The sequence below is a fragment of the Canis lupus genome, chromosome 38 (assembly GCF_003254725.2).
Source record: "Canis lupus dingo isolate Sandy chromosome 38, ASM325472v2, whole genome shotgun sequence".
Classification (NCBI taxonomy): domain Eukaryota; kingdom Metazoa; phylum Chordata; class Mammalia; order Carnivora; family Canidae; genus Canis; species Canis lupus.
In genome coordinates, this window is record NC_064280.1 from 989,491 (window position 1) to 1,012,206 (window position 22,716).

Below are 22,716 nucleotides of genomic sequence, written 5' to 3' on the forward strand. Positions count from 1 at the left end.
ATGGGAGGACTTTTTCCCCCAACATTAATATTGAATCATTATTCGTAACTCTGGCAATGCCATTAATTTTTTTTAGAGATTTATTTATTTTAGAGAGAGGGAGGTCGTCGTGCACGCACCAGTGGGGAGATGGGGCAGAGGAGGATAGAGAATCCCAAGCCGACTCTGTTTTGAACACAGAGCCAGATGCAGAGTTCGGTCTCCCCACCCTGAGATCACAACCTGAGCCAAAATCAAGAGGCGGACATTTAACTGACTAAGCCACCCTGGTGCCCCAATGCCATTTTCTTGCAGGAGAGAGGATTTAAAAGTGATCTTAGGTAGTTTCAATTAATTTTCAAGCATGAAGTCATGAAATTCAGAGAAGTGTTTTAAGTAGTATGCCAATTTTTAAGGGAATGAACAAATTTGTTAGCTACCAAAGAACACAGGTTTTTCCTAATAGGCTACTCTTTTTTTTTTTTTTTTTTTCTTTTTGGTTTTTTAAGATTTTATTTGAAAGAGAGTGAGCAAAAGAGAGCATGAGTAGGGGCAGCAGCAGAGAGAGGGAGAAGCAGGCTCCCCACTGAGCAGAGGAGCCCCATGTGGGGCTCAATCCCAGCACCCTAGGATCATGAGCTGAAGGCAGATGCTTAACCAACTGAGCCACCCAGGTGCCCCCCTAATAGTCTAAAAGTAGTTGCAGCAAGTTCAATCAACTTTGCTCAAAACAGATCAGGGGCTCCTGAGTAGTTGGCTCCCCATCAGAAGGGAGTCTGCTTGAGATTCTCTTCCTCTGCCCCTAACCCTCTTTGTGCACACATGCACACTCTAACCTTAAAAATAAAAAACATTGTGTATTGGGTTTTAAGTGATGATGGTTTTAGATTTTAACAGAAGAGGGCCCAAATGTTGCAGTTTGGCTACAGCCTGAAGTTTTAAGATAATCCGTGACTCCTGTATTTATCTCAAGGTAAATGATCCCTAACGTTCTGACCTTAACTTCAAGTAGGTCCTCTCAGATGGCCAAAACAGTTTATTTTTACCTCACCAATCTGTGAAACCACCACAGAGCTAAGATTGATATTTAATACCGTTTAAGAAATAAGGGCAGCCCGGGTGACTCAGCGGTTTAGCGCCGCCTTCAGCCCAGGGCATGATCCTTGAGACCCAGGATCGAGTCCCAGGTCAGGCTCCCTGCATGGGGCCTGCTTCTCCCTCTGCTTGTGTCTGCATCTCTCTCTGCATCTCTCTGTGTCTCTCATGGATAAATAAATAAAATCTTAAAAAAAAATAATAAAGCTTGATCTATGTTGACCAAAGTACAATGTTATTTTTCTAAAACTGTGGCCCTGAGGGGGTGCCTGGATGGCTCACGTTCCTGCTAAGCAGGGAGCCTGCTTCTCCCTCCCCTCTGCTGTGCGCATGTGCACATTCTCACTCAAAATAAAATTTTTTAATAAAATTGTGGCCTCATTTTGCCAGAATATTCTGCAATTCTTTAAAATGGATTGCTTTTTGTCAGTTTAGCAACAGGAAATGGGTTCATATGCTGCTTAACATTTACGGAGTATTATGTACCTCTTAATTCACATATCCATTTTGATACAACATGCTATGCTGCACTGGAGAGTCACTGCTTTATATTCCCAACTGTAGTGTCAAAATCGGGTCAGGTTTATAAGAAAATTTATTTCTACGTGCAGTTGTGTTTGATTCATCGACTTTCAAGAGCTCTTGATTTCTTAATCACACATCTGCCTGAATTAATAACTTATTTTCCAAACTGTGCTTCAACTTAATTGAATTTGCAAAATGATGTTAAGGGCATCAGCATAAAGAAAATACTTGACCATTTTCTTAACATTGTACAATAAAATGAGCAAAGAATCAGCAAAAATTAGGAGTCACAAGATTTCTTGAGGGCCTAAGAAGAAAGTGCTTAGGTTTTAGTTGTATTTAACTGCTCAAGTGTTACAGAGTCTGAGTTTATGGTTATGAGCAAGAAGCAGTGGATTAAAATTTAGTGTTGCCTGTCCCTGAGTTTTTTAGTTTTTGACTCCGTGACTGGTTTGTCCTCAGGAGTGACAACAACCTGTAGAGTTAAGAATAAGGGTAAGCAGAGCCCGTCAGATTCTGAAAAAGAAGGAAAAATGTTCAAGTAGCCTCTTGCTTGTTTAATAAATAAGTGAAATAGGGAATTGGCTAGATCAAGAAGACTTGAAACAAAGCAGGAGAAATTTCTAGGGAAGAGGGAAGCAAAATGGAAGGAATCCCTACCCAATAGGTGTATATGGTTAAGGAGGTCCTTCATTGGGTTGGGATCTCAAGGAGTGTGGCTGAATTTAGAAAAACTGAGTTAGGGATCCCTGGGTGGCGCAGCGGTTTGGCGCCTGCCTTTGGCCCAGGGCGCGATCCTGGAGACCCGGGATCGAATCCCACATCGGGCTCCTGGTGCGTGGAGCCTGCTTCTCCCTCTGCCTGTGTCTCTGCCTCTCTCTCTTTCTCTCTGTGTGACTATCATAAATAAATAAAAATTTAAAAAAAAAATTTAAAAAAAAAAAAAAAAAAAAAAAAAAAAAAAAAAAAACTGAGTTAATATGAAATTAATATCTCAGTATAACTGCCATAAAGCATTTTGGATTTCCATCCTTTTTTTTTTTTTTTTAAAGATTTTACTTATTCACGAGGAAGAGGCAAGGGGCAGAGGGAGAGGCAGGATGGACTCGATCCCAGGACCTTGGGATCATGACCCAAACCAAAGGCAGACACTCAGGCACTAAGCCACCCAGGTGCCCCTTGAAGAGGCTCAAAACAATCCAAATTCTATCTTTTTTTTTTTTTTTTTAAGATTTTATTTGGGATCCCTGGGTGGCGCAGCGGTTTAGCGCCTGCCTTTGGCCCAGGGCGTGATCCTGGAGACCCGGGATTGAATCCCACATCGGGCTCCCAGTGCATGGAGCCTGTTTCTCCCTCTGCCTATGTCTCTGCCTCTCTCTCTCTCTCTCTCTGTGACTATCATAAATAAATAAAAATTTTTAAAAAAAGATTTTATTTATTCATCACACAGAGAGAGGCAGAGACACAGGCAGAGGGAGAAGCAGGCTCCATGCAGGGAGCCCGACGTGGGACTCGATCCGAGGACACCAGGATCAGGCCCTGGGCTGAAGGCAGCGCTAAACCGCCGCTCCACCTGGGTGGCCCTCTATCATTTAATGCTACTGGTCACCAGGGAGAAGAGTGTAATGCAAAGAGGAAGTATTTTTAAGACAAAGGTACCAGGAATGATGTAGGTGCAAGTATAAGTAGACGGTGCTCTAGAGGGAATGAAAAGTCGCTTCAAGACTGGCCAGGGAGGGCTTCCTTGAGGTGTCAGAGCCGGAGTTCTGTGTCGCTTAGCCAGGGAGCTGGTGTGAGCTACTAACAAGGCCCGCACAGAGGCAGGTTCGCATTCAGTGAACTCTGACCGTTCCGTTGGTGCGGTCTCATTCTTGCTCCGTTTGCTGTAACTACTCTTGGCTTAGGTGTAAACTAATCATTTAACAGATTATTTTAAATGCAAATCTGAGTCACTGCTTTGAAAAGTCTTCCAATCCTTCCCTCTCCCTCCACAATTATTTTCAAGTCCCTTAGCACAGCGGCTTGCAAAACCCTGTCCTACCAGCCTCCTGCCTGGCCCTTGATGCACGTCAGTCACTCCAGCAAAACTACAAGCTGTCCACTTCCCTTGACCACTAACCTCTCTCCAACGCTTTGCCTTTGTTAACGCTATCTTTCCCCCTAAAAGTCTCTTATTTTGGCTAACTCCAACACATCCGGTCGCCTCCAGGCTACTCTCCCAGCACCCTGCTCTCCTCCGCAAACTGGGGTTTGGTGCCCATCCGCTAGGCATTCACTGTTAGTTTACCCCTACCGTTTTAAAATTGTTTCCCTGTCCAACCTCAGCAGAGTGTAAATTTGAGACAGAGATTCTTTTTTTTTTTTTTTAAGATTTTATTTATTTATTCACGACAGACTGAAAGAGAGGAGAGAGAGAGAGAGAGAGAGAGAGAGAGAGAGAGAGAGAAGCAGACTCCATGCAGGGAGCCCGACGTAGGACTCGATCCCGGGTCTCCAGGATCACACCCCGGGCTGAAGGCGGCGCTAAACTGCTGGGCCACCCGAGCTGCCCGAGATAGAGATTCTTACCAACCTATATACTCTCGGCACTATCATGACAAAATACCACAGACTGGATGGTTTAAACAACAAATTTATTTTCTCACAGTGCTGGAGGCTAGAAATCCAAAATCACGGTGTTTGGAAATTTGGTTTATTCTGAGGCTTCTGCGGTTTGCGGATGCCACTTTCTCACTATGCGCTCACGTGGTCTTTGTCCTACATGCACATGTCTGTGCTTTAATGTCTCTATAAGGACATCAGTCATCCTGGATTAGAGCCCACCCATATGACTTCATTTAACCTTAATTACCTCCTTAAGGGGCCTATCTCCAACTCCAGTCATATTATGAGGTGCTGCAGGTTAGAGCTTCAACATATGAGTTTCAGGGGGCCCACTTCAGGCCATAACAAAGGCATTTGATAAACATTTGCTGGATGAATAAAAAAGCTCTTGGGGATCCCTGGGTGGCGCAGCGGTTTGGCGCCTGCCTTTGGCCCAGGGCGCGATCCTGGAGACCCCGGATCGAGTCCCACATCAGGCTCCCGGTGCATGGAGCCTGCTTCTCCCTCTGCCTGTGTCTCTGCCTCTCTCTCTCTCTCTCTGTGTGTGTGACTATCATAAATAAATAAAAATAAATAAAAAAATAAAAAGCTCTTGACCCACGTACCCATGTCAGGGGCTGGCGATCTCTGCTAGACTGCCCGTCTTTACAACCCCTTTCTTTGGAATGTACAGTTTAATAATTTATATTTCCACCACTCTTTGATCTTTCTATGGCTTCTCAGTGTAATTTTTTTTTAAGATTTTATTTATTTATTTCAGAGAGACAGAGATAGCGACAGAGATAGTGAGAGAGCAGGAGCAGGGAGGAGAGGGAAAAGCAGGCTTCCCACCTGAGGCTGGGTCCCAGGACCCTGGGATCATGACCTGAGCAGAAGGCAGACGCTTAACCAACTGAGCCACCAAGGTAGTTTAATTTGTTGGCATGCCTCATAATGAGTGAGGTGGGGGGGGGTGGAGGGATTGCAGAAGCACGTGCTTTACCGGCACTTCCTTCTTCCTTCAATTATTCTTAATCCGCAGGCTTATGCTTCTTCTTTGCTTCTTTTATTCTCGCTTACTTTCTTCTTCTTTTTCTTTCTTTCTTTCTTTCTTTCTTCTTTCTTCCTTCCTTCCTTCCTTCCTTCCTTCCTTCCTTCCTTACTTCCTTCCTTCCTTCCTTCCTTTCTTCTTTCTTTCTTTCTTTCTTTCTTTCTTTCTTTCTTTCTTTCCTTTCTTTCCTTTTACAATTCTGAGGTCTTTTCTTTACATTTATCAAGCCATGAATTCATAGGTAATGGGTTCCAGCAGTTCAGGCTCCTTTCCATCGGTTCTCACAAAGTGTGCTTCTCTGGGTGGGGCAGGCTGGCGCTTCAGCTGGACCCAAGTACCTTTCTCTTTGACTTCCTTATTTTTCTGATCATTTTCCTTCACACGTTTCAGGAAGCTCTCTCGGCTCTTTGAGTGTTTAATATGCTCAATGCGGACATTAATTCTTTTGGCAAGACTCTTGCCCTTAACTTGTTTGTTTACAACAATGCCAACAGCATGCTGAGTAACTTTGTAGACTCTTCCAGTTTTGCCATGCTGACAGTTGTGGGGCATTCCTTTTGGAACAGTGCCTATTCCCTTGATGTCCACAATATCACCTTTCTTACACATTCGCATGTATGTGGCCAAAGGAACAACTCCTTGTTTTCTAAAAGGCCTAGAAAACATATAGCGGGTACCTCTCCTCTTTCCCTTTGTGTTGGTCATTTTGGTGAATTACTGAAAGATGGCGGTTCCTCATATGTATTTCCTTTACGATAAACTCATTGTTTATCTCCATTGCCAACTCTTATTTTGGATCCTTTTGTCTGTTTGTGGCTACAAATTCTTTAACCTTTAACAGAGGTGGGATCTATTTTTCCAGCCCTTGAATCTGGCCTGGGGTGTGAACTGTATACTGGTTCCTGGCCTGGCCTTTAAATGGTACTGTGGCTTCAGCCTTGGTTATTTACTTATTTATTTGTTTGTTTTTTTTGTTTGTTTATTATTTTTTAAAGATTTTATTTATTCATGAGCGACAGAGAGAGAGAGAGAGAGAGAGAGGCAGAGACACACAGACAGAGGGAGAAGCAGGTTCCATGCAGGGAGCCCAATGTAGGACTCAGTCCCGGGACCCCAGGATCACACCCGGAGACAAGGGCAGATGCTCAACCGCTGAGCCACGTAAGCATCCCCAGCCTTGTTTTTTTAGAAGCCTAGGCCACCATTTAAAAGAAAGCATCCTAGGGGCTCCTGGGTGGCTCAGTTGGTTAAACATCCAATTCTTGATTTCAGCGCAGGTCATGATTTCAGGGTCATGAGGTTGAGCCCTGCATTAGCAGGGTGTGAAGCCTCCTTAACATTCTCTCTCCCTCTCCCCCTGCCCCTCCCCTGCGCCGTCCCCACAGGCATGCATGCACTTTCTGTCTCTCTCAAAAAAAAGAAAGAAACTTCCTACTCTGCCAGAGATACAACATATGAGATATCTCTCCCTGAGGCTACACAGACAAGGAGGGGGACCCAAGTGAGGCCAATTTTCTAAACACATACACCAAACCCTTAAATATACCTTTTAGAGCAAGAAAAAAAAAATTGCCCAGCTGGGCACTGCCCAAATTCTTGACTCACAAAATCATGAATTATAACAAAATAGTTGTTTTAAGTTCTCAAGTTTTGAAATATTTCTTTCGCAGCAACAGAGAACCAGAAAAGCATTTTTTTTTCAGAAAAGCATTTTTTAAAAAGTACATTATATATGTAAAATTAGCCATTTGTTTGATGTGGTACAAACATACTTCTCCCAGACCTTTTGACTTTGCTTACTGTGGTGATGTTTTAGTCACCCAAAACTTTATGTGATTTTTTACATAATTGAATTTATCACTTTTTCTTCTAAAAACCCAGCAAGAACATACAGTTGAAGAAAAGTCAATTTTGGGGACATCTGGGTGGCTCAGTGGTTGAGTATCTGACTTTGGCTCAGGGCGTGATCCTGGGGTCCCGGGGGTCGAGTCCCGCATCCGGCTTTCTGCATGGAGCCTGCTTCTCCCTCTGCATATGTCTCTGCCTCTGTGTCTCTGTGTCTCTTATGAATAAATAAATAAAATCTTTAAAAAGAAACGGAAAGTCAATTTTTATTTATTTATTTTTTAAAAGATTTTATTTATTTATTCATGAGAAACACACAGAGAGAGGTAGAGACACAGGCAGAGGGAGAAGCAGGCTCCATGCTGGGAGCCCAACGTGGGACTCGACTCCGGGTCTCCAGGATCATGCCCTGGGCCAAAGGCAGCGCTAAACCGCTGAGCCACCCGGGCTGCCCAGAAAAGTCAATTTTTAAGAACAAGAAGAAAGCATTAACTATGATTAAACTAGATAAGCTGCTAGCAAGAAGACACTGGAAACTAAAGAAAACAGAAAGATTCCCAAAGACCCAAAGGAAAATTTGAACAAATAGACATCACATAGTTTTAAAAAACAGATCCTAAGTCATTCTCAAGTTTAATGTAATCACAGTAAAAATACAGAAAGGAATCTTTTAATTAGATAAGCTAATTCTAAAGTTTGTAAGAAAAATAAATAAGAACAGCTAAGAAAGTTCTATCGACTTCCAGTCCTACCAAATAAGGAAATATCATACAGTACTTGTAACAGTGACACTGGTCATAGGATACAAAGATCATTTGGGCAAAATATAAACTATACATATATACATACACATACACTTGGTGTATAATAAATGTTGCATATTTTATTTTAGATTATTTATTTATTTATTTATTTATTTATTTATTTATTTATTTTAGATTTTATTTGATAGAGAGCCAGAGAGCCCAAGCAGCAGGAGCTGCATGCAGAGGGAGAGGGAGAAGTAGGCAGGGAGCCCGATGCAGGACTTGATCCCAGGACCGTGAGATCATGACCTGAGCCAAAGGCAGATGCCTACGGATTGAGCCACCCGGGTGACCCTAAATGTGGCATTTTAAATGAAATGAGGAAACTATGGGGTTTTTTGTAATGGTAATGGAGAAACTGGGTAGCTATCTAGATATAAAGTTGTACCAGTTCTAGGATATACTGGGGTACATTCTAGATGGATCAAGGATTTAAATGTCATAGAAGCAAAGTCACTTAAAAGAAAAAACAGGGGTGCCTGTGGCTCCGTCAGTGAAGCAACCCACTCTTGATATGGGCTCAGGTCATTACATCACAGTGGTGAGATGGACCCGTGTTGGGCTCCGTGCTCAGCAGGGAGTCAGCCTGGGATTCTCTCCCTCTCTAAAATAAATAAATCTTTGTGGGATCCCTGGGTGGCTCAGTGGTTGAGTTTCTGCCTTGGGCTCAGGGCGTGATCCTGGAGTCCCAGGATCGAGGTCCTGCACCAGGCTCCTTGCTTGGAGCCTGCTTCGTTCTCTGCTTCTCTGTCTCTCATGAATAAATAAGATCCTCTTAAAAAAATATATCTTTAAAATAAAGGGGAAAAAAAACAAATCATCTGTCATGAGTTGTATAATCAGATGATTGCTTATGGGGATCAATCCTTGAAAGCTCAGGAGCCCTAACTTCGGACAGGAAACTGCAAGAGCAGCGAAGCATCTGTGCATCTGAGATGAGATGGGCGTGACAGGTCCCTCCATCCATGCTATCTTTGGATTCAACCCACCCGTTTACTCTGCAGACAACATAGCCCTGTATTGGGATGGGGATGGGGATGGGGATGGGGATGGGGATGGGGGATGGGGGATGGGGATGGGGGATGGGGATGGGGATGGGGGATGGGGATGGGGGATGGGGGATGGGGATGGGGATGGGGGATGGGGATTGGGGTTGGGAATGGGGATGGGGATGGGGATAGGGGAGGGGGAGGGGGAGGGGGAGGGGGATGGGAGAGGGGGATGGGGAGGGGGAGGGGGAAACTTTTTCTTTTTTTTTTTTTAAGATTTTATTTGTTCATGAGAGACAGAGAGAATCACAGGGATACGGCAGGGGGAGAAGCGGGTTCCCTGTGGGGGTCCTGATGCAGGCCTCGATCCCAGGACCCTGGGGTCATGACCTGAGCCCAAGGCAGATGCTCGACCACTGAGCCACCAGGGGCCTGAAACCTTTTTCTAAACCAACAAGCATCCCACGCGTTCTCTGGCTCTTTGCAGCTCCAAGGTCGCTTTCGCGTCGCCTGGTCTCAACACCTCCGTGCGGTCATGAGGTCAGCATTCATACCGCCCTCGGCGGAGGAGCCCGGTCAAGGGAGCGGGTTCTGGTTCTGTCCTCTCCGCGGGTCCCTCCAGCTCCTGCCCCGGGTTCTCCTGCTCTCGTGCCACGTCGGTCCGCCAGGCCCCAGGGCCGCCCGCAGAAACGCCCCATCATCGGGTCCAGGAGCGAAGCCGGCGCCTGCCTTTTGAGTTTGGACGGTCTGTGGGCGCGAGGGCCGGGCTGGGGGCGCCCGCGTCGGGGCTTCTCACCGCCGCCGCGTCCGGACAGCGAGGCGGCCCCGCGCGCCGGCAGCGCAGGGGACACGGGAGCGACCCACCTCCGCGGCACAGGTGCGCAGCCGGAGGATGGAGCCGCGGCCACGCCCGCACGGGCGCCGCCTCCCTGCGCCGCCTCCGCCTCCCTCCAGGGGGCGCTGTGGGATCGACTCACGAACCGAAGCGCGGCGCCGCCCGCCGGAGTCCGCCCGGGGCTAGAGACCACAGAGAAAGGCCGCCCCCGCGGATAGAGAGGCATCTCCCAGGAGCCGCCCGGGTCGCCACGCGGGCGCCAGGCGCTTCCGCTTCCGGTTCTGCGTCGCGGAAGTTGCCTTCGGAGAGAGCGCGCGGTCCTTGTCGGCTTCCACCATGGCGTACCGTGGCCAGGGCCAGAAAGTGCAGAAGGTGATGGTTCAGCCCATCGTATCCTACGCGGGGCGGCAGGACGAGGAGGCGCGGGGAGTCGGCCTGAGGGAGCGCGGGGCGGACGCACCTCCCGTGAGCCCCCGGGGGGCAGCGCGGGTAGTCGCGGGCCTGGGCGGGCGGCGGCGGGGGGCGGGCTCGGGCTCGGGCGGGCCGCGCGGCGACGGGGGGCGCGAGGAGGGCAGCCGGAGTCCGCGACGGAGACAGCGCCCCGGGCGCGAGGAGGACGGAGGCGCCGAGCAATTCCAGCAGAGCGGGAGCGGGAGCGGGAGCGGGAGCGGGCGCCTGCGGCGAGCCTGGCCCGCTGGTCACTGTCCGCCGCGCGGACTCCGCCCCCTCCCGCCCAGGCCGGGCGACTCTGCCTCTGCTTCTTCCTTAACCGCTGCCGCAGAACCTCATCTTCAGATACTTGCAAAACGTACGTAAGTCATCTCTTCCCCGTCGTTCTGTGCTTCCCTTTTAAAGTCGAAGGGTGGGTTTAAGCGACAAGATGAATTCGGTCGGTGGGTAGCGTCCTCCCGTCTGATCAACGTGTCGCGGAAACGTGGAACTGCGGAGCTTGGCGGGTCGGGCCCGGGCTCGGAAACCGGCAACTCTTGATCTTGGGGGAGGGGCTTCCAGCCCCGGGTGGAGTGTAGAGATCACTTAAGAAAAAATTTTAAAAAGCGGGGGGGGGGGGGGGGGTGCAGGCTAGAGATTGGAGGGGAAGCGGTCAGGAAAGCTCTGATGTAATGAAATATCAACTCCAAACCACGGAAAGAACTGTGGCATCGTTACTTTTTGCAAGACCGAAATCACTAATTTGAAAAAGTAAATTAATGGCAGATGTGGCTGGTATTTGGGTACGTTTGTTGATAGTCCTTAATGGCTAGAGCCTTGGAACCTTTCCCCCTTTTTTCTCCCCTTGGGATGAAACAAGGGAAGAATCCTATCCACTTTACTTATTTTTTTTTTTTTAATTTTTATTTGATAGTCACACACAGAGAGAGAGAGAGGCAGAGACACAGGCAGAGGGAGAAGCAGGCTCCATGCACCGGGAGCCCGACGTGGGATTCGATCCCGGGTCTCCAGGATCGCGCCCTGGGCCAAAGGCAGGCGCCAAACCGCTGCGCCACCCAGGGATCGCTCCTATCCACTTTAAACCACAAAATAACGGAGGGGAGAGGGACTTAAATAGAGAAAAGATGCCCAAAAAAGGAGGAAGGGAGGGATAGGCTCAGGATGTAGTGACAGCCTGCTTTCCTTTGGAGGGATTTTTAGCAACTCAAATTGTGAGTTGGTAGGACAGGGTGTTTAAATTATTTTGGAAAGAAAATGTAGTTTCTTTTTTTATTATTATTTTTTTATTTTTATTTATGATAGACACAGAGAGAGAGAGAGAGAGGCAGAGACACAGGCAGAGGGAGAAGCAGGCTCCACGCACCGGGAGCCCGATGTGGGATTCGATCCCGGGTCTCCAGGGTCGGGCCCTGGGCCAAAGGCAGGCGCCAAACCGCTGCGCCACCCAGGGATCCCCGAAAATGTAGTTTCTGACAATGCTCTGACAAATTTTAGTGTGGTAACATAATTACAAACCCATTAATTTCAAGTTGTAAAAACTTTTTTTTTTTTTTAAGTAAATCTCTATACCCAAGGTGGGGCTCAAACCCACGACCCCAAGATCAAGTCACAGGCTTCACTAACTCAGCCAGCCAGGTGCCCCAGGCCATTGTAACTTTTAATGACTAGAATCGAGGGCCCTTTCCCTGGTTGTTAAATGTGAGGGAAATTAGGGACCTAGAGAAAGCTGTTTTGAAGCTGGATTTTGCTATCGCAGATAAGAAAGAAGCTCTTGATCATTGGAAATTACTGCCTTGTGCTACACTGTCACCTTGCACTCTAAATGTATTGAGAAAAGAAGCAATAAAAAATGAGTCCCAAGATGGCAGGAAAATTATGAACTTAGTCCCAATATAGCATTTATTGAGAATGTTTCCTGGCAAATAACTGGTCTTGGTTATCATTTCTTGGATATGATTCAAATAGTTAAAATTCTTGGCTTTTTTTTTTTTTTTTTTTTTTTTAAGATATTCTTTAGGAGCCATATTTCTCTGTTGTTTGACCAGAGTGATTGGGGTTTGTTTACTTGCTTTCTTGACCTACTTTTTTCTCCCCCCACCTCCAGAGATCTCGGATTCAGGTGTGGCTTTATGAGCAAGTAAACATGCGGATAGAGGGCTGTATCATTGTGAGTACTCAGGATGTTTTATCTCACAGCAGTTTGTTCATTTAAATGATTTTGCAGAAATGCCCAGCCAGAGCAGAAGTCGAAGACCCAACCAGAGAAAGTTCTTCAACGCTGCTTTCCTTGTCTTATGTTCTGTTTGATGGAAGTTGGGTCATTCATAAAAAAGGGAAAATTAATTCTTAAAATTACTTAAATGACAGTGTCAGTATTTAAAGAAGGGGACAAAAGAAATAAAGTGAGGTGAAAATTAATGGTGTATTAGTTCTGTATTAGGTGATACCTGAATAGAATGGAGTGGGGTTAGTTAAGTAAGACTTTCAGAATAGCAGAACATGCTAAGTAACGTGGGGTAGTTTTTCTGTTTTTTATTTTAGAGAGAGTGAGGTGGGAGGAACAAAGGGAATGGGAGAGAAACTTAGGCAGATTCTGCTGCGTGTGGAGCCGGACACAGGGCCTGATCCCTGAGCCGAAACCAAGAGTCAGACACCCAACCCGACTGCATCTCCCAGGCACCCTATCCCTAAATAATTTTTTTTTTTTAAGATTTTATTTATTTATTCATGAGATACACAGAGAGAGAAGAGGCAGAGGGAGAAGCAAGATCCATGCAGGGAGCCCGACACGGGACTCAATCCCGGGTCTCCAGGATCATGCTCTGTGCTGAAGGCAGCGTTAAACCGCTGAGCCACCCAGGCTGCCCTAAATAATGTTTTAAAGAAAGATAAAATATGGCTAAAAAGTATTATGTTAGGACATTAGGAGGCTATGATATTTACCTTTAGATATTGCAGATTCATCAGTAATCTTCCCTGCTTACTAGTAGAAAAACAAATGTTATGGGTAGTGGCAAGAGTGTTTTGTGAGGAACATGGGAAGACTGGAGGCAGTGGAAGTTAATTCATATATGTACACACATTCTGAATTGGACAAGTTATAAGCGATAGGGACGTTGGCTCTAAGGCATAGCTAATCAAATCAAGTCCAAAAGGCTTGAGAGGTAATTTGGAGTATGTTGTGGTTTTCTTGTTATTTAAAAAGAGGCTTAGGAGGGAAATGCTTGTTTAGCTGAAAGATCAGTGGAGAGATGAGTTTCTGAAGTTAGTTGGCATTTCTCTATAGGTATTCATCTGGAATAGTTTGGGTGTGATTTTACTTGAAAATGACAATGGGTTGGCTTATTTTTCTAGGGTTTTGATGAGTACATGAACCTTGTATTAGATGATGCCGAAGAGATTCATTCTAAAACAAAGTCAAGAAAACAACTGGGTAAGAATGTAGATGGCCTTTTGGAATTGTGGAAATTTTTATTCACTTACAGAATTGAATGAGTTGCAACTCAGTTCATGTTTAAATTTATAGTTTGCATTTGAGAATTTAGTGTGTGGGAAAGTAGTTCACTCTTGAAATCATCCTCTGCCTCTGCTTACCCCACTCCCATTTCTGCTTTTGTTTTTCCACTCAGCTCTCACCAAGGTCACCAGTGACAAATGGTGTTAAATCTAATGGTTAATATTAGCCTTCATTATATTGAACTCTAAACAGCATTTCGCACTGTTGGCCACTCCCACCTTAAAACACTTTGTTCCCTTGGTTCCGTGTTACTATACTCAGATTTTCATTTTTCATTTCTAGTTATTCCTTTCCAAATTTTTTATATTCATTCTTTGGGACCCAGCCATTTGTTTTGAGTTGCTCAAGGCTTGGTTGTAGGCCTTCCTGTCATTTGGTATTATTTACCCAAAACCTCAAGGTTATAACCTTGAGACTATACTTTTAATCACCATCTATATATATTTGTATTGACCTCAGATTTACTTCCGTAGCCCTGGTCTGAGCCTATTCAACATTTCTGCTTGAATGTCTCAAAGGCTTCTCAAAGTTAACATGTGCAGAAATCAAACTCACTTCCCACCCCTTACATACTCTTTCGGAGCTATTTTAGTGTTCCCTGTCTTACTGAATGGCACCAGCCTCCATTCAGTTTACTGATTGATTTCTGTGCAACTACCTCATTTCTCTCCAGTTTGCTCTGCAGGTTGCATCTGTCTTTGAAAAGCTCCTGTCTGACCTCGTCCTCCTTTTGCTTAAAGTCCTCCAGTGACTTCCTGTGGCTAGGAAGATAAGAAAGTCTTTAATGTATTCTGCAAGGTTCTTCATGATCTGGCCTTTTGTCCCTCTGCTTGTTTTGTATCACTCTGCTTTATTTTCTGAGCTTCATCCACGCTTGTATAATTTCAGTTGTTTGAATCTGCTCATTTGCCTCACCATAAATCTTTGTATATGCTGTTTCCTCTGTCCTTAGGACTCAAATCAAATGTCAGATATCAGAGTTTGGTTTTATTTTACTTGGGGTAGGGATGGGGAGGCAGGGTGTGCTGTGTTATTTGAGTTTGTAGTTATACACTCATTTGTGGAGTTACTTTATTAATGTCTCTCTTCACTGGGCCAGATACTCCGTAAGTCCTTTTTTTTTTTTTCTCCCTAATATGCTTACTGCCTAATTCAATGCCTGCCATGTAGTAGTTAACCTATAGAATAGATTAATATTACCTGTTGTAGAAGTTTGGTAAAGTGAAACCATTTAATCCATTGGGGTTGATGAGCATTTCTCAAACTGATTTATATAAATTTCTAAAAATGTTTATAGATATTCTCAGGAAAAAATATTCTCTGCTCAAATAAGATTAGGAAATGTTGGGTAAGGCTCAAACAGGTTTATTAATTGCATCATGGAGTCTTTAATATACTGAGAACTCTAAGAATGGTGCTGCAGTATTCTGCATTTTTTAAAACTTTGCACATAACTCATTCCCCAACTTCTATAAACTAAGAGCAGTGGGAAATGTTGGAGTAGACCTATTTATTTGACTTAGTCTATAGAAACTATTTTTCACAAAATAACATTTCTCTACCTTCATTAGGTTCTTTTGGAAAAGTTCATAGGCTGTAATATGCATAGCCTTTCAATATATTGATATTGGAAAATGTTCACATACCTGCTCGAGAGAGGGCATTTTCAAAATCACTCAAGTATGATCCAGAATTCTGAGGCTAAACCGTCGTTACATATGTGTCTGAGTGGCTATTAATAGCTTTTTTTTTTTTTTTTAATTTTTGTGTTGCAGGTCGGATCATGCTAAAAGGAGATAATATTACCCTGCTCCAAAGTGTCTCCAACTAGAATGAATGATCAGTGAAGTGAGAAATTCTTGAGAAGGCCACGTAGTTTGTTATTTTAGATGTCCTTTGTTGGGAATATAGTTCTAAAACCCTTGTTCGTATTGTTTTGATTACCTTTATGTTCTTACCAGAGGACAATAAATGCTGTGGGATTGTTTTTATTTTAAAATTCACGTTGTTTCTTTCTATTCAGTTGTAGAGACCTTTCACACAGGTGGCAGCTAAGTGGTCTGGAGGGTGGCAATTGCCCTGGGCATTTGTTTTTTTCAAGAGCCTCAATCTATAGATTCTTAAGGCAAAGAGTAGGAATTCTACCTGACAGGTAAGCTTCTGATAGTGGGTGCTGGAGAAGAGGACTCGCAAAAATAAACATTATTGCACTAATACGCATCTTCAGCAGCACTTGTCATTCTGGCTGCCAGGACACAAGAGCTGACCACAATAGGCTGGACATGCTATAACAGCTTCTGTATCTGCTTAGCACTTTGACAGTCACTCTGTTAGGTCTCTGTGACTCTCCTACTACTAAGATCACAATGTGAAAAGTAGTTTGGGTATAGGCAAAGATAAAATGCCCTAAAAGTACATGTAAAATGAGCTCTATTAACAGTCAGCAGGACAGAGACTTGGTGAGATTAGTAACTGGAAAAAGACCACAAGCAGCACTGGTAAGTTGTTAGGCAGAATAATGGTATGTCAGTTGGAGCAACACTTGTCTCTTACTCTTCTCTCTAAAGATGTTGCCACCTCCCCCAGTAATTGCTTATGTCCTAACTGAATTAACTGGACAGATTTTTCCTCCCCCAATACTTTGGGTTGGTTCTAGTTTGGGGTGCCTGGCTGACTGTGTTGGTAGAGTGTATGACTCTTGGTCTTGAGGTCATGTGTTTGAGCACCATGTTGAATGTAGGGATTACTTTAAAGATTTTATTTATTCATGAGAGATACAGAGAGAGAGAGAGGCAGAGACATAGGCAGAGGGAGAAGCAGGCTCCATGTAGGGAGCCTGATGTGGGACTCAATCCTGGACTCCAGGATCACACCCTGAGCCAAAGGCAGATGTTTAGCTGCTGAGCCACCCAGGTACCCCAAGGGATTACTTAAACTTTAAAAAAAAAAAAAAAAAAAAAATTGTAGAGTAGTTCTAGTTAGAATTCTGATAAATGATTATTGAGCATCTGCTATTATATAGGCACCAACTCAAATGCAGTGAAACACTGGCAAACAAACAGCTTCAGTGCCATGCGCTAAGTGCTATTTAAATTAGATCTTGAAAAATGAGTAAGGCCTGCCTTAAATGCGGGTAATGGGCATTACTAAGAGTGGGTGAAAAAGGGACAAGAAGTCTAGTTCCTGCTTTTCCAAGTGCCTATGAGGGAGATAGAGAAGTCTCCTTTAAACTGAGTAAAAGAGGGCAGCCCTGGTGGCTCAGCAGTTTAGCGCCGCCTTCAGCCCAGGGCGTGATCCTGGAGACCTGGGATTGGGTCCTGTGTGGGGCTCCCTGCATGGAGCCTGCATCTCCCTCTGCCTGTGTCTCTGCCTCTCCCTCTCCCTCTCCCTCACCCTCTCCCTCTCCCTCTCCCTCTCTGTGTGTGTCTCTCATGAATAATAAATTTTTAAATCTTTAAAAAAATAAACTGAGTAAAAGACACCCTTCATGAGATAGAGGAAATTTGTAGTTAAGTATAGAAATTTGTCCAGCTTCTAGCTGTTCCTCTCCTATTTGAACCTGTGCCTTTTTTGGTCACATTTTTAAATAAAGGGCTATTTTAGCTCTTCTAACATAGTTGAGTTTGAAATGCACTGAACCTGCTACAATATGCAAAGAAAACCTTGGGCAGCAGAGGGAGTTGCATCCCTGAGACTACTTCAGACTTTCTAGTAAAAGCTTGTTCAGGGCAAAGACCTCCCTGCAGCTTTCTTGGCACCAAAATAGCTGGGGAGAAGGATAAAAGCGGGAGCAGTATAATCCCTAAGAAAACCTGCTGGCTGCTTTTCCATTTCCCTGTGCAGCCTTTCTGACCTGGCTGCCCTGTGTAAGCAAAGCTGTGCCTGCTGTGGCTTATTCTGAATGGATCAAGACATGGAAGGTTCTATTTTTGACAGAGCAAACGATGATTGAAATAAGGTACAGTGAACTCTTACAATTCAGCTCTGTATTTAGAAATCTCTGTTTGCTTTCCTGCCTTACTGGAGCCTGTGGTGTTTGCTTTTTAAGTTGTACTTTTCCACAATCTGTATATCTTTTTTTCCAACCAAAATTTGTATTACAGGAGGCGTTGCTGTCTGCTTCATTAAGGTTATTAAAACATGCTGCTGGGAAGCTGCTCTTGTTGGCAGCGTTTGGTATGTGAGCAATTATTTTTCTGGAATGGCTGTTGGTTTCTGAGGGGGTCTTGCTAACCACCCACTAACTCTCTTGTAACATTCTTGAAATGGGAGTGGGAGGAGACGAAGGCTCTAAAAAAGTAAAGTGCTAGTGTAGGCCTGGTGTTTTATTAGTAGGTAGGGAGGAAGAAGGGTACGGATAGTTTGAAAAGCCTAGGACTTTGTATTTGCAGGCACTAGCTATTGTCCTTGTATCAAATTTGTCAGTTTCAGGCTTAGAGAATGGATCTTTGTCTAATTTGGATTTAGGCATTATTGGCTAGGAAGTGTCATGGGCACTTCCTGTGGTAAGCCTAATAGGCAGCATCTCCTGTTAACTAGAAGATGCCAGGAGCTTTTCCTTCATTAATTATTCCTTTGATAACCTACTCGTGGTATGCTTTTGTGAGTAGATATGCTTGGTAACTTTTGAAGTGGCATTAGAACTGATGTAAATTGTACCTAGAGTTTAAGTTTTATTCACTAAACTTTTTAAAAATTGAATTAAAACATCCTAGCTTAGTGTGTACTTTTTTCTTTTTTTTTAAGATCCATTTGAGAGAGAGACCCGAGTGGAGGAGAGGGAGAGAGAATCTCAAGCAGATTCCCCACTGAGTGTGGAACCCAACCCATGAAATTATGATCTGAGCCAAAATCACAAGTCAGGTTTAACTGACTAAGCCACCCAGGTGACCTACTTTTAGTGCATGTTAAAAAAAAAAAAAAAAAAAGTGCCTCCTTTCCCCCGTCTCCATACTTAACTATTCTCCATACATAACTATTATTAGAAGTTGGGTGGTTAACCTTTAAGATTTTTTTGTTTTGTTTTGTTTTTAAGATTTTATTTATATATTTATTTGAGAGAGAGAGAATGTGTGTAAGCAGGGGCCAGGGGAGAAGCAGAGAGAGGGAGAAGCAGACTCCCTGCTGAATAGGGAGCCAGATGTGGGCCTTGATCCTAGGATCCTGGGTTCACGACCTGAGCCAAAGGCAAATGCCTGACTGACTGAGCCACCCAGGGACCCCTCCTTGTAAGTTCTTTACAGATACCTATGATTTGCTTTATATTCAATTTGATAACTTAAGTTTTTTTTTTAATTTCAGTTTTTAATTCTGGTACAATTGTGCCAGTCAGTAATGTTAAGTATATTCACATTGTAGTGCAGTCTCTAGCACTTATTTTATCTTGCAAAATTGAAACTATCCATTCAACAATTTCCCATCCCTCCTGCCTCCCAACTTCCAGCAAACATCGTTCTATTTTCTGTTTCTATGCGTTTGACTGATCTAGATACTTTGTATAAATGTCTTTTTTCATAGACTTCTTTCTTTCTTTCTTTCTTTCTTTCTTTCTTTCTTTCTTTCTTTCTTTCTTTCTTTCTTTCTTTCTTTCTTTCTTTAAGATTTTATTTATTTATTCATGAGAGACACAGAGAGAGGCAGAGACACAGGCAGAGGGAGAAGCAAGCCCCATGCAGTGAGCCCGATGTGGGACTCGATCCCAGGTCTCCAGAATCACACCCCGGGCTGAAGGCGGCACTAAACCACTGAGCCACCAGGGCTGCCCATAATAGACTTCTTTCACTTAGCATAATGTTCTCATGGTTCATCCATGTTGTAGAATGTCATGATTTCCTTCCTCTCTTTAAGGCTGAATATTTTGTTTCTACAGCACATTTTCTTTTATACATTTAACTGACTGTCAATAAACATTTGGGTTACTTTCACCTTCTGGCTATCATGATTAATGTTCCTCTTCAAGACTCTGTTTTCAATTCCTCTGAGTATATACCCAAACGTTTTGTTTTAAGAGATGGGGAAGGAAGGTGGGTCGAGAGGAAGAGAATCATAAAGCAGGCTCCGCACCCAGCATAGAGCCTGACGCGGGGCTTGATCTCACTCTGAGATCATGACATGAGCAGAAATCAAGAGTCAGACACTTCGCTGGAGCTACTCAGGTGCCTGACCCCCCACCACCACCACAATATTTTTTGAAGAACCGTCTTAATGTTGCTATGAACATGGGTATACAGATATCTCTTTAAGACCCTGCTTTCAGTTTTTTTGAGGAACCATCATAGAGTTTTCCACAGTGGCTACACCATTTTACATTCTCATCAATAGTGCACCCCGGTTTCAGTTTCTCTACATTCTTGGCAAAACTTATTATCTATTTTTGATAGCAACTATCTCAGTGGTTGTGAGGTGATATCTCATTGTGGTTTTGACTTGTATTTCCATAATGGTTGGTGGTAAGCATCTTGATATGTTTATTGGTCATTTGTTTATCTTTTTTGGAGAAATGTCTATTGTAAGTCTTTTGCCTATTTTTAAACAGGTTATTTTTTGTCGTTGAGCTGAAGGAGTTCTTCACATAGTCTGGATATTAACCCCTTATCAGATACACAGTTCATGAATATTTTCTCCCATTCTGTAGGTTGCTTTTTCCATTCTGTTGATTATGTCTTGATGCACATCCATTTTTAATTTTGATGTAATCTAGCTTATTTATTTTTACTTTTGTTGCTTGTGCTTTTGGTATCATAACTAAGTTTTATTTGGTTATGTATGCATACTCCCTGTAGCTTGACTTTTATCAGCAAAACTTGAACATTCTTCCATGTTAAATAGCTGTTATGTATTCCATTTTGGGGGCTTCTCAATTTAAGTAATCACCTGTATTAGTGGGTGTTTTAGGCTGTTTGCAGATTTTTGCAGTTAAAAAGAATTTTGTAATGAACGTCTTTGTACCTGTTGGTGTCCACTTACATGTTTCTGTGAGTTGACTTAGAAATTGAATTACAACATCAAAGGATAGCACATTAAAAATAATTCTGGGGGCAAAATAAAAAAATAATAAAAATAATAATTCTGGGGGTACCTGAGTGGCTCAGTCCATTAAATGTCTGACTTTGGCTCAACATCAGTCTCCTGGAGTCCTGGAGCCTGCTTCTCCCTCTGCCTTTCACCCTGCTTATGCTTTCTCTTTCACTCTCTCTGTCTCATAGATAAATAGATAGATAGATGATAGATAGATAGATAAAAATCTATCTTCACAAAAAATTCTATAGGTACTTCTAAATTGCTTTTCATAGTAGTACATATGAAAAAATTGTTTTGCTCATGCCAGCCAACCATCAAGCAGCAGTTTGAATGGAACTCAGAGGCTTATTATGAGAGTACTATGAAGTCATAACTGCTGGCATCCTAAAATGGAAAAAAATTTGATCTTTGATGATTGTTGAGCCACTGAACTAATCGCCTCTAGAACTTGCTTACTACCAGACTTGTTATGTAAGAGAATGAATTTCCTGGTTGGTTTTCTGTTCATTAAAACTAAAGCATTGTAAATGAGAACAATGTCAGAACAGGGCCACCTGTTTTTGGAAGGGGATCAGTGACAAATTATTAAATGCCATGGTTGAGAAAATTGGCAGTTGAAGTGATCTTGGGCCATATAGGGGGATACAAATGAAGTGATGTAACGGATTTTGTTCCATAAAGCAGTAATTTTTACTTCCTTTACTAGTTATAAAAATAATTCCTGAGAAAGATGATCTTGGACCATCATTTTATGTCCATAGAAACTGCTGTCTCTGGAGTATTAAAAGATTAGCCTCATCCCCAGGGCCATCCTGAGTTAGAGATGTTTTCCTAGGCTGGGAAGTTGCAGAGGAGACTTGGGGAAAATAAACAAATGAATGCCTCTTCATGGTAGACTATGTTGCTAAACCATAGAGAAAGAAGGTAGATGGTGTGAGTAGAGCGGGGAAGGGAGTATTTTTCCCAAAACAGCTTTCTTGATAAGATACTCAGTTTGGAAGGTGTTTCTTATTTTTCGTTAGTGTCTGCTTTTATTGGATGTTATATGCTAAACAGTGAAGAATGTAAAATGTAGTCCTTGCTTTTGGGGAGGCAATGAAGTATAGAAGGAAAGACGATCTTTGAAGTCCACATACCTGGGTTTATTGTATTTTTTTTTTTTCATACCTGGGCTTAAATCTGAACTTTAGAATTAATCAAAAACATCTCAACCTCCATTTCATAATGTTGTTGGAATGATTCAATGAGATAACACATATACAATGCTGTTTCAGGCCTCAGGAATGCACTAGAAGTATTGTCTAGTTGCAAGTGAGGATAATTTAAAGTTTAAAAGATTTGTTTAGGAATATGTGTGGAGAAGAGGTAAACTCGTTCAACATTAAGCAAGTCATTATAATTTTGGTAATCTCTTGCTTGGGCTTTTTTAGTCAAACTTACTGAGGTATAATTTACAGATACTAAAATCCACACTTTACACCTATATACTTTGATGACATTTGACAAATATATACAGTTGTTTTTTGTTTTGGTTTTTTTGTTTTGTTTTGTTTTTGTTTTTGTTTTTAATTTATTCGAGAGAGGCAGAGACACAGGCAGAGGGAGAAGCAGGCTCCTCGCAGAGAGCCCAATGCGGGACTTGATTCCAGGCCCCAGAATCATGACCTGAGCCGAAGGCATACACTCAACCACTGAGCCACTCAAAAACAGAGCCTTGGGAGTTCTGTTTTTTTTTAAGGAATTTTTCCATTTCATTTAAGTTATCAAATTTATTGGCAAGGAGTTGTACATATTTCCTTATTTATCTATAGGATCTGTAGCGATGCCTTGTTCATTTTTCTCATGTTTTACTGTTTTCAGTTTCATCAATTTTTACTCTTTATTTTCTTCTATGTGCTTGCTTGAGTTTACTTTGATCTTTTTATTGTTTCTTAATGTAGAAGATGTAGATTGATACAAAACATTTCTTATTTTTTTAAACATTTTACTGTGTTTCACAAATTTCAGTAATGTATTTTCAT

The 22,716-nt window shown here is 43.1% G+C and overlaps 2 protein-coding genes across 8 annotated transcripts in view; one reads left to right on the top strand and one right to left on the bottom strand.

Moving 5' to 3' along the window:
• Positions 1 to 5,445: 5,445 nt before the first annotated feature.
• Positions 5,446 to 5,942, bottom strand: LOC112642920 (60S ribosomal protein L21-like). The gene has a single exon (XM_035711210.2). The coding sequence runs from the start codon at positions 5,936 to 5,938 to the stop codon at positions 5,456 to 5,458; it is 483 nt and encodes a 160-aa protein (XP_035567103.1). The 5' UTR covers positions 5,939 to 5,942; the 3' UTR covers positions 5,446 to 5,455.
• A 3,976-nt stretch (positions 5,943 to 9,918) lies between these two features.
• The window catches only part of SNRPE (small nuclear ribonucleoprotein polypeptide E), a 63,687-nt gene continuing 50,889 nt past the window's right edge, over positions 9,919 to 22,716 (top strand). The window contains exons 1-5 of one of the 7 annotated variants that reach the window (XM_049106941.1): positions 9,944 to 10,098; positions 10,490 to 10,516; positions 12,263 to 12,325; positions 13,513 to 13,591; positions 14,349 to 15,674. In XM_049106941.1, the coding sequence (XP_048962898.1) occupies positions 10,045 to 10,098; positions 10,490 to 10,516; positions 12,263 to 12,325; positions 13,513 to 13,591; positions 14,349 to 14,377 (252 nt within the window). In that variant the 5' untranslated portion in view covers positions 9,944 to 10,044 and the 3' untranslated portion in view covers positions 14,378 to 15,674. Of the gene's footprint in view, positions 10,099 to 10,445; positions 10,521 to 12,262; positions 12,326 to 13,512; positions 13,592 to 14,348; positions 15,675 to 22,716 lie in introns of those variants that run through there. The other 6 variants (XM_025421200.3, XM_035711211.2, XM_049106938.1 and 3 more) reach the window with 6 other exon arrangements.